The 12,256-nt window shown below is 46.6% G+C and overlaps 1 protein-coding gene across 7 annotated transcripts in view; it reads left to right on the forward strand.

The window, feature by feature from the left end:
- The window catches only part of ADGRA1 (adhesion G protein-coupled receptor A1), a 692,353-nt gene that overhangs the window by 438,940 nt on the left and 241,157 nt on the right, over positions 1-12,256 (forward strand). For 6 of the 7 annotated variants that reach the window (XM_075612706.1, XM_075612707.1, XM_075612705.1 and 3 more), the window contains 2 exons: positions 2,623-2,830; positions 3,639-3,847. In XM_075612706.1, coding sequence (XP_075468821.1) covers positions 2,623-2,830; positions 3,639-3,847 — 417 coding nt within the window. Of the gene's footprint in view, positions 1-2,622; positions 2,831-3,638; positions 3,848-12,256 lie in introns of those variants that run through there. The other variant, XM_075612711.1, reaches the window with a different exon arrangement.

Raw genomic sequence — 12,256 nt, forward strand, 5'->3', positions numbered from 1 at the left:
ATTTTCCGATTGTTTAGCGTTTTTATTTAATGGTTTCTTTTGTTGGCTACTAGTTTTTATTGATGTGTTGCCTAGTGGTTTTTATTATTAATTGCTTTGTTGGCTAGTGTTTAAAATTAATTCATTAATTGATTGGTTGGTTCTCTAGTGCTTTTAATTATTGAATTGGTTGGCTAGTGCTTTTATGTCTTGAATTGTGGTGTTTAGGTACTTGTGTATATGTTTATTATTTTGTATTTTTGGCCTTGAGGCTTTTTTTTTTATTAGGGTGACCATTGACTGCTATAGTGGCTTATCATGCCCATATTATATGGGTATGATGTACCACTATGCCAATCAATGGGTACAGGGTGGGTATAGTGGGCTCGGGGAGGGTGGTTAGGCCTCCCGTGTGGGTAGCGGTGGAGGGTGGCTTAACCCCTTAATTACTATAGCAGTTATTAACCGCTAAGGTGATTAAGAGGTAGGGGCCATTAGATTGTATTATTTATTGTGTTCTTTCTGACAACGGAGGACATGGCTTTGCAGTATGGTGATGAGGATGCCCTTTATGATGGCAGGGGTAAGTAGAAATGTTTATTTACTTTATTGATGCCGACTGGTTAATGTTTGATTTAATAATGGGCAAATGAGCTATTATCCATATCTGGATAATAGTTGTTTTGACCATTATTGTACGGTATGTATTCGTGGAGGGGCTTGTATTTATTTAAATGTTGGCACTTCAAATATTTGTGACACAATTGGTACCGCAGGCCAGCGGTGACCCACAGGGGCCACCCGAGGGCTCACAGACAACGCAGGGACCACCTGAGGACCCCCAGACATCCGTGGAGATCTTCCGAGGGCCCACAGACACCTGCAGGGACCACTTGAGGACCCCCGGACACCTGCAGGGACCACCCGAGGTCCCCTGGACACCCGCGGGGACCACCCAAGGGCCCACAGACACCCGCGAACTCTTGTAGCAATCATATGGGGGTAGAGGAGGTGGGTATTAGTGTTGTGTTTTTAATGTTTATTGTGGGTAGCAGCTGTTTTAATATAAATGTTACTACTAGTGTAGATGAGCAGAGGATCTCCCGAGCAGAACCGCATTGATGTGAGGTCCGGGGACCCCCTGCTTCCTGAGATACAGGCCCAACACGGTTCTGCTCAGGAGACCCCCTGCTCATCTATACTAGTAATAAAATTTATTTTAAAAAAACGTCAATTTCGGCCTAGATTTGCGCAAGGAGAGGCGGCTCTCTTTGAGCAGCTCTCTCTACAGCTGAAAGTAATCGCAGGGTAAGGCCTTTTCAGAGAGACAAACACGCCGCTGGTTACTCGCCCGTTTTGGGAATTTTGCTATCACAGGTAATCGAGGCTTTCTGAATACCGTGATAGCAACGCACACAAACACTGCGACTTTTTTTATGAATGCTTAGTGCATAGGCCCCTAAGTCTTATAAGATCTTGCTTTACACATACACTGTTTAGAAAGAATGTTGAATGTAACAAGTAGAATAAGGTAGCAGGCATATAGAATCGGCGCTGACACAGAGCCAGAAGAAGAGAAAACAGAAAGGCATAAGAAAGCAATGTAATATAATCATGTATGCATGTAAATGCCTACTGTTGCACCTAGGGGAAATCTCCTTGAAATGGAATCTGGTAAATATACATAATAGCAGAGCACATTGGACAATAAATATAAGCAGAGTGCTTAGGAAGGGGAGTGTCTAACGTGCTTTTGATGTATTCGTTGCTCATCTGCTAATGTACATTTTCTCTGAAATATCTCGATTCATTAGCATATTTTTCAGAGACTTGTTTTCAGAGCGCTGACACTTGTTGTGACGTTAAGCACAGAAAGCTCTGCCTGTGGCTAGCATGAAAGGGAGACATGGCATTAACCCCCTCAGTACTGTTGCATGAACTGTAGGTCAGTTAGCTGCTTCACAATACTCATTGCTTAAATGGGAAAAACATTTACGGATCGAAACATTTCCAGTGTACGTGTTTTCAACCACTTGCAACATAAAGATGCCTTCTTTTCTAGCCGCATCATAGCCATCATATTCTCGTCTGTAGTCATTTTACTAAAACATGAGCTCATGCAATATCATTATTCACAAATGTACCATTTAGAAATGAGCAGTAAGTGCGGCACACCGCGATTCTCCCTTTACCCTGCATTTTAATATGTAGATGTGTTCTAAATGATTTAGCCACCCTTTGTAAGCATTGCTTTGTTCTAAGGCTTTCATACAAGTTGTCTGATTCTGTATTAAGTGAAGGAGAAACCCTGGCACAGGTTGTCTCTTTAAATCAGATCTGCAGTGTTGATGGACCCTCTAGCAGGCATGGTAAGAACCATTCTCACCTCTGCAGTAGGGATCTTGACCAGACAGACTTACACATGCAATGAAAATGCTTTCCCTTTTAACATGCACTGTACCGATCTTATTCCCATGGTTACCGGTCCTGCTTCTAGGGTTGCTTCCATTCTGCTGGGGGAAAAAAGGAAGACAGCATACATTCCTAGCGCTGTAGTTTAAAACATAATGAAAGCAACCCTGTTGTGACTTGCATTTTCAATTTTTCCTTTTTTTTTCTCCCCCGTCTCTCCCTGTTGTACAGAATAGTGTAGCCGTAGCATCCATTCATCTGCCACCGTCTGTCTTTGCACAGTCTCCATCCTTGCAATCTGTTGATAACTCCACTTGCAAGCTCCAGCTTATTTTCTTTCGGAATGGGAAACTCTTTCCTATCACTGGGAACGCATCACATCTTGCGGATGCGGGGAAACGTAGGACGGTTACCACACCAGCTGTGCTTTCTAGAATAGGTAAGTTGCTCGTATCCATTTTCTCCACACATGTAAGCACTAGCCTTGCTTTCCAAACACACCGCAGACGCACGGGGGACACCGGGGAAGCTGTTATTAAGGACACCTGTTTAACAGAAGAGGGTGGACATTTAAACCAAATATATTCTCGGAGTCAAGTCAACTTGCTCAAAAGAGAACTTGGTTAGCTTGACATTAGCACTATTCATCAATCAAACAAGTGATGCTTTTGAGTCAGATGTATTATTTTAATTGGGCTAATTATGACACTAACTCAATTATTGCAGGCAACATGAATGGTAGTATTCTGCTGCATGCATATTAATGTTCATTCATGTAGTTGTAGAGTCTAGTGTAGAGGTGTAATAGTGTAGAGGTATAATAGGTCTCTTTGTATAATGCTATGCGAAGAGACATAGTGAATGTGCTATAAATATTTGTGTTGTCATATTTATGTATTTTCAAAAATAGATGTAAAATGAAAGCATTGTGTATTTTGATCATTACCTTTGTTACAAATATGACAATTCAGTGTACTAAACGTCAGTCATTTCATATATTTCCACTGGCATAGAAAAATATTATGTTGCAAACAGCTCATACGAACAGGTCAGCGTGATTTAATCATTGCGATTAATTAAGATATCAAACTTTCTAGGATGGACTTTGCTCCTCGTTCATGCAAGCAGAGAATATACAATATTAGTTTAATTATGGTAGTTCAGAACAGCTCACGTCTGAATATACCATAATCAGCAGTGAAGAATTTTCCAGTCCATTTCTCTGACTCCGTTTGTTGCTTTTGCAGATGGGTACAATTTTGGAAACCTCACCAAGCCAGTGACAATTGGCCTGAGACACTTTAAACAGGGGGTAGACCCTGCAGCTGCCTTTTGGGATTTTGACCTTCTAGATGGACATGGGGGCTGGTGTGGAGAAGGTTGCCACATAATTACCTCCGCAGGCAATATTACCACCATTCAGTGCACACACTTCGGTAACTTTGCAGTGCTAATGGTGAGTACATTAAACAAAACGAAAATAATAAATTGGATATTGCGGTGATCTACACGGTAACAGGCATTCCTTGCAAGTATCTAAGCTTTCAATGTGCATTTGGTTTCACACAAGACTTTCATGAGATAAAGTTAGCAGCTGATGAGTAAACAAGCCGGGGGTTGGCTTAATTTAGTATTTAACCCCTTTGGCACGGGTTGGGCATGAATGGCATTGCTATGAAATGTACTGTGCCAGCCTGGAATGGGTAAATGATGGGCCTATTCATAAGACATTTTCATTCAATGTCGTAGAGCAGGGGTGTTCAACTTCAGTCCTCAAGACTCCCCAACAGGTCAGGTTTTAAGGATATCCCAGCTTCAGCACAGGTGGCTCAGTCAAAATCTGAGCCACTGATTGAGCCACCTGTGCTGAAGCTGGGATGTCCTTAAAACCAGACCTGTTTGGGCTGTCTTGAGGACTGAAGTTGAGCAGCCCCTGTTGTAGGGCACAAAGCTCCAATCATGGATTGATTAAGTCAAAAGAATATAAATTGCAGAACACTATTTTAACACTGTGCCCCCATCATGTGCTATCAGATGATCCCGGAAGGGTGTCTGCCTTTCTTCCCTGCCTTGCTCTGTGTTGATCATACTAATTAGTTGCAGGCTTGCTGCAATGTTGAATCATTTAATAAATGATGGTACAGTAGCGTGCAATGTAGACCCTTTCGGAAGGAATTGTAGTAGTGACATTAACTCAGAAGTTATTAATGCTCTTATTATTCATGCCCACAAAACCGGTTTTAGAATACAGCTTTGTTCCATGCTGATACAGCCATTCTGCTTTTGGTTCTTATCTATTTACACATGCAGTTATCATTGCAGCAATTTAGTATTGCTTGGCTGCAACTTATCTTACTTGTGTACAAGACAAGTGGTTTCCGACCTTCAGTCGTCTATTCGGATGATACACATTATTTATTTTTATAGGTTATTTTTTAATAGTGCTTTTACCCCTTCAATGTAAACTATAATAGTGGGTCAGGTCTAAAATTGACTTATTATGCTCATTTTCAAAGAGCAGAATACAGCAGTGGCATATTAGGCATCTACTGTTTATATCAATAGGAGGCTCCAACTTACACTACATCTTATGCATTTGAAAAGGACCCAACACAGACGACAGAGAGATTGTGAGGACGTGTGCAGAGAATTCCAATCTGCTGCAGTCAGAGAGATGAGCACAGACGTCAGCCAATCATGGGAAGGGGGCGTGCCCAATACCCATGGCTAGTTGGATGTGAATATTGTTATGTACTTTGTGAAAACAGATTTGCGTTTGCATTACTGGATGTATGAGGTCATCCATAAAACTGCCGTGTGTGGTATTTATATTTTCAATGCACAATAATTATCGGGAAATATCACAAGGTGTCATTTTCCTTTTCTTGAAATGTTGTATAGTTTCGCAGTATTTGTTTTTCTCTTACATCTCCGTTACTGGCCTGTAACACTGGAGGTGTCGCCAGCATGGTGGAAAACGCTTAGCAATGCATACATCAACAAGACTGTAATCGGTTTTACTTTGATGTTGATAAAGCCAGTTGGGCCAGAAATGGGGCTGTGCTATTTGTTATGTTTAATAATGGAGACACGTTGTGTAATTAAATTACCACACTATTTCTTTGTGCAATTGACCTTCTATGCAATTATAACTTCTAGTTGTAGTACACGCACATGGCTAATTTGCATAGCTTGTACTTGGGTTTAAATGGGAGACGGTCTGTGTAATTTGGCAATGTGGTGACTGATCAAATATCTTTGTTTAAAATGAAAGAGGATTGTTCAGAAGGATATACAGCACTAATCGCAATGTCTGTCGTTATCTGTTATTATAATTATTGTTTATTTGATAAAGCGCCATCCTATTCTGCAGTGTGGTACAATGGGGGAACAGGGTGACTTAAATTACATAAACAAAATACAACATACAGTAAGCACTTCTGTAACCCAGGCTGCGGTGAAAAGCTGTGTAATGCAGCAGGCATAACCTTATAGGGGTCCATGTTAAAATGGATAAGAAGCAAAAAGGTGACACTGTGTGCTCATTTGCATCTCATTTCCCAGAATCCCTGGCTGCAGTGTATGCTAAGAGAGAATGGTGAAAAGCAGGGTAGCACACCTGTCTAAGGCTTCGGTCCCAGTCTTTACTGCTGCACGCGCGCCTGGCATCCTGGCGGGGCGTGCACAATTTAAAGCTGCGATCGGTGGTCTGTAGGGGGAGCGTGGGGGGTGGGGCCATGACAGGGGCACGGCAATGAGAGGTCATATCTGCCTTTCCATTTGTGCGCGCCGACCACGTGATCGTGTCGCAGCTCGGGAAGACAAAATTCTTGTCTTCCCTGCCAGCGGACGCGTTGTTGTGCTTTGCGTGCCCACACACACGGCCCGCCGCAGCGGGCACTGGGGACCTGGCCTAAGATGTGAATGTGCTCACAAGTAATATTTTTATTATCAAAAATCTAAATAAGAACAAATTAATGTAAACTGATACAAAAGGTAACGAGGGCCCTGCTCTAGAGGGGCAACGGCGCATAGTTGAAACAAAAGGTATACGGGGGACTGAGTATTCCTCTGGATCAATTTTGGTCCAGCTATGCTGGTCCCGTTTAGGTTTAGGGGTGTTGATGTTAGTGGGGTGTCACATAGGCTTTCTTTAAAGTGTGTTTTCAGGTAGCTTTTAAAAGGTGCGGGAGAGTCTAATGGTTTGTGGTAGGAAATTCCAGAGAAAGTGTGCAGCGTGGCAGTAGTCTTGTAGCCACGAATGAGAATAGGGAGGAGTTGATGCATAGGTCATGGGCAGAACGGATGGGGCGTTTAGAGGGGTACTTGGTGACAAGCGCTGAGATTTAAAGCGGGAAGTATCGTTGAGCGATTTGTAAGTTAGAGCTAGGATTTTTAAGTTAATTCTAGAGGATATGGGAAGCCATGGTTGAGTTATGCATAGTGGAGCAGCAGATGCAGAGCAGTGAGTAGGTAGAAGAGTCTGACAGAACCATTTTGGATGAATTGGAGTGGGAACAGGTGGACGAGGTGAATGGAAACTAGGAGAATGTTGCACTAGCCGAGGCAGGACATGATGAGTGAGTGAATTAGGATTTTAGTTACGTCGTCAGTGAAAAAGGCAATTTTCTAGCAATATTTTATATATGGAGACAGCAAGAGACTGAACATGAGGAATCAAGGCGAGGGCAGAGTCAAAGATGATTGTTAGGCTACGCTTATAGTGCCGGCGATGGTGACGTCAGGCAGCGGTCGCTGGAAAAATCAAATTGAGATGACTTCCAGTGATCGCGACCAAGCCGTCGCTCTGTTGCGGCGTCGCGCTTACTATAAGCACACGCGACGGCGGCAATGCATTTGTTTTGACGCGACGTCGTTGTCGTCGGCAATATAAGCGCAGCCTTAGGAAGCAGCTTATAGTGTTGACAAGATTGTGGAGTTATTGACAGTAAGGGAGAGTTTGGATACAAGGGTGACAGTGGAAGAGGGAAAGATCAGGGGTTCTGTTTTTTTCTGTTAAGCTTCAAGTAGTGGTAAGACATCCAGCAAGAGATAGTGGAGAGACAGTTGGGGACATGGGATGAGAGAGGAGAGGTCAGAGAAGGAGCGGTAAATTTGGGTGTCATCAGTACAGAGATGATACTGAAAGCCAAAAGAGAAGAGGTTTGGAGTAAGAAGAGCAGAGGTCTATGACAACTACTTGTGGGATCCCAATTGGAAGTGAGAGTGAAGAGTAGGAGACATCACACAAGGAAACACTGAAGGAGCAGTTGGATAGGTACGATATTTACAAGACAGGGCTGCATCACGGAAGCCAATGCTATGAAGAGTGTGCAGGAAAAGGGGGTGGTCAATAGTATCAATGGCAGCAGACAGATCAAGGAGAATTAGTAAGGAGGAATGACCATTACACTTACAGATGAGTACTGTAGGTTATAGAGTGAGAGGATGAGCGTTGCATGGAGATATCCTTCTCGGTCACATGGGTATTAGCAGAGGATGGATTTGGGTGTGCAGAGGGGGCTGAGCATGTGGAGCCTGACATGAAGAGATGTCATGTCTGATAGGGTTGATCTTATCTGTGGAGTTGGTGGCAATGTCTTGGGCTGTGAAGGCGGAAGTGGGAGGGAGCTGGTCAGAGAAGGAAGGTAAAAGTGCCAAATAGACATTGAAGATTAGGCTGGTTCTATACTGCCGGAGCGTGCTATGCCGTGCGCGCGCATGGCAGTTATAGATGACGGAGGTCAGCCAGCCCTTCTATAGAAGGGCCGTGCGCGCGCGCACAGCAGGGAGCGGGGAGCCGACAGACAGCGGGGAAGAGAAGGAAAATCATCTTTTCGCGCCGCTACGGCGCTGAATGTACGTATATGTGTGTGTGTGTATGTATGCATGTGTATGTATGTATATGTGTGTATGTGTGTATGTGTGTATGTATTTGTGTGTCTGCACAAATTTTAGAAATATTTTATTTTTACCAATGGTTTTTTTTTTTTAATCTTATTATATATTTGTGAAAGCACTGTATGCCTGTCTGCATCTCCTGTGTCCCTAGGGGAAATCTCATTGGTCCCTTGGGCCGCCCGCCCCCGCACCTCTCATTAGCCTGAGGCGGAGTGACGACGACACACACACACACACACTCTCTCTCTCTCTCTCTCTCTCTCTCTCTCTCTCTCTCTCTCTCTCTCTCTCTCTCCCTCTGTCCCGTCCCCCCCATCACGTGCGCCGCCCTGCTCTGGATGGAGGGGAAGCGCGGCCCTCCTACCCCAGGCTCCGGACGGAGGGGAAGCGCCGACCTCCTACCCCAGCCGCCAACGTTCCCTTACCTCCCCGGCGCTATCTCCCCCTCCTCCCGCCCAGGTAAGTCACACCACTGCGCATCCCGCCTCAGCTTATGGCGCCAGTGACTCACCTATTTCAGCCGCGCAGCCTCGCCCCCCAGGCCCACACAGGAACACACAGGCCCCAGGCCCACACAGGGCGCTTCCTGCCGCCAGCTGCACACGCCTCAGTCCGCCGGGCGGCACATCGGTGGACCATGCGATCCCCCTTGGGGGGGAACGGGCGAGTCACGGGGAACGGGGGAGCAAAGAGCGAGCCCCGAGTCACGGGGAACGGGGGGGGGCGAAGAGCAAGCCCCGAGTCATCGGGGAACCAAGAAAGGGGAGCGGTCAGCCGCCGAGCCAAGTGGGGGGATGGACGCCCGGGACCGGGGGGGCATGCGGATACATACATTATGACAATACATATGCCCCTTGCTCTCCACCCCCTTTCCCCCCTCCCCCACTCCCCTTTCCCCCCTCCCCCACTCCCCTTTCCCCCCTCCCCCACTCCCCTTTCCCCCTTTCCCCCTCCCCCCATTCCCCTTTCCCACCTCCCCCCCCACCCCTTTCCCCCCACCCCTTTCCCCCCCACCCCTTTCCCCCCCCACCCCTTTCCCCCACCCACTCCCATTCCCCCCCCACACCCCTTTCCCCCCCACTCCCCTTTCCCCCCCCACTTCCCTCTCCCCCCCCCCACTTCCCTCTCCCCCCCCCTACCCTATCCCCCCCCACTCCCCTTTCCCCCCTCCCCACTCCCCTTTCCCCCCTCCCCCACTCCCCTTTCCCCCCTCCCCCACTCCCTTTTCCCCACTCCCCCACTCCCCTTTCCCCCCCCATTCCCCTTTCCCCACCTCTCCCCCCCCACCCCTTTCCCCCCACCCCTTCCCCCCCCACCCCTTTCCCACCCACTCCCCTTCCCCCCCACTCCCCTTCCCCCCCACTCCCCTTTCCCCCCCCCACTCCCCTTTCCCCCCACTCCCCTCTCCCCCCCCACTCCCCTTTCCCCCCCCACTCCCCTTTCCCCCCTCACCCACTCCCTTTCCCCCATTCCCCCTTTCCCCACCTCCCCCCCCCACCCATTTCCCCCCCCCACCCCTTTCCCCCCCCCACTCCCCTTCCCCCCCCCACTCCTTTCCCCCCCCCATTCCCCTTCCCCCCCCACTCCCCTTTCCCCCCCCACTCCCCTTTCCCCCCCCCACTCCCCTTTCCCCCCCCCCACTCCCCTTTCCCCCCCCCACTCCCCTTCCCCCCCACTCCCCTTTCCCCCCCCACTGCCCTTTCCCCCCCCCTCTCCTTTCCCTCCCCACTCCCCTTTGCCCCACTACTATAATCCCTACGCTCACACACATTTTTAACTCCTCCCTCTGCTCTGGAACCTTTCCATCCTCCTTCAAACATGCAACAGTCATACCATTACTCAAAAACAGCAAGCTTGACCCTACCTGTCTTTCTAACTATCGACCTGTCTCCCTGCCTTTTGCCTCTAAACTCCTTGAACGTCTTGTATTCTCTCGCTTGCTCCATTTTCTCAACACCTATTCTCTCCTAGACCCTCTACAATCTGGCTTCCGCACTGCTCACTCCATGGAAACAGCCCTCACTAAAATAACTGACGACCTCCATGCTGCCAAAGACAGAGGTCATTACACTCTGCTCATATTACTCGACCTTTCTGCAGCATTTGACACCGTCGACCACCCTCTTCTCCTTCACATTCTCCATACTCTTGGTATTCGGAACAAAGCTTTATCCTGGATCTCATCCTACCTCTCCCATCGTACTTTCAGTGTCTCTTCTGCTAACACCTCCTCCTCCTCTATTGATCTCTCTGTGGGGGTACCCCAGGGTTCTGTCCTGGGACCTCTTCTCTTTTCTCTGTACACACTCTCCCTAGGTGACCTAATAACATATTTTGGGTTTAATTATCACCTCTATGCTGACGACACACAAATATACTTTTCAACACCCGACCTTACAACTGCTGTACAAACCAAAGTTTCTGAATGTCTCTCTGGAATATCATCCTGGATGGCCCTCCGCCGCCTTAAACTCAACATGGCTAAAACAGAGCTCCTCATACTTCCTCACAAACCTGGCCCTACTACCTCCTTCCACATTACTGTTGGAACTACGATCATCCACCCAGTAGCCCAAGCACGCTGCCTAGGGGTCACACTCGACTCCTCTCTCACATTCGCCCCTCACATTCAAAACATTTCTAAAACCTGTCGCTTTTTCCTCCGCAATATAACAAAGATACGCCCTTTCCTCTGTTGCTCGACTGCTAAAACTCTGACTCAGGCCCTCATTCTCTCCCATCTTGATTACTGTAACCTCCTGCTGTCCGGCCTTCCTGCCTCTCACCTGTCTCCCCTACAATCTATCCTAAACACTGCTGCCAGAATCACTCTACTCTTTCCTAGATCTGTCTCAGCATCTCCCCTCATGAAATCTCTCTCCTGGCTTCCGATCAAATCCCACATCTCACACTCCATTCTTCTCCTCACTTTTAAAGCATTACACTCTTCTGCCCCTCCTTACATCTCAGCCCTAATTTCTCGTTATGCACCACCCTGACTCTTGCGTTCTGCTCAAGGATGTCTTCTTTCTACCCCCTTTGTATCTAAAGCCCTCTCCCGCCTTAAACCTTTTTCACTGACTGCCCCACACCTCTGGAATGCCCTTCCCCTCAGTACCCGACTAGCACCCTCTCTATCCACCTTTAAGACCCAACTTAAGACGCACTTGCTTAAAGAAGCATATGAATAGCACTGTGGATATTCTGAGCACGATACATAAAGCTTGGCCCCCTGCAGACGCACTTACCAAAATGCCCTCCTACTGTCTCTGTACGTTCTCCCTACCTACCAATTAGACTGTAAGCTCCTCTTCCTTAATGTCTAAAGCACTTATTCCCATGATCTGTTATTTATATTATCTGTTATTTATTTGATTACCACGCGTATTACTACTGTGAAGCGCTATGTACATTAATGGCGCTATATAAATAAAGACATACAATAACAGCCCAGTACAGAGCAAATTTGAAAGGAGAGAAGTAGGTTTGCTTGGCAAGGGAAAGGGCAGTGCTGAAGGATGAATGAATCTATCACATAATCCTTCAATGTGCAGTGCTTGTTGTCAGAACTTCAATTTTAAGTAATAGTACTGTAGCTGTGTGAAGAACATTTTCAGTGCCAAACATTTTTGTGCTACTACATTTTGGTACCAGGACCTTAAGTGAGGCGAATTCTTTGCCGAAGTTCGCATTTGCTGCAAAATTGCCATGTCTTCATAAATTCATCTTAGTTTGAAGAAAGTTGCAAATACATATATAAAAAAAAAATCATACTGTATATATCGTAACCTCAAAAGGGAGTTTCAGAAAGAAGGTACGTAATAAAAAAAGCCCAAACTTTAGGGTTCCATTAAAAAAAATTAAAAAAAATAACAAATGCATCACACCAAGCCGCTTCAACCCTCCAATGACAGGAAGTTTTCCCAGGCAAATTCACACCAGTTGAGACATGTAACTGACCAAT

This window comes from Ascaphus truei, chromosome 8 (assembly GCF_040206685.1).
Source record: "Ascaphus truei isolate aAscTru1 chromosome 8, aAscTru1.hap1, whole genome shotgun sequence".
NCBI classification, from domain to species: domain Eukaryota; kingdom Metazoa; phylum Chordata; class Amphibia; order Anura; family Ascaphidae; genus Ascaphus; species Ascaphus truei.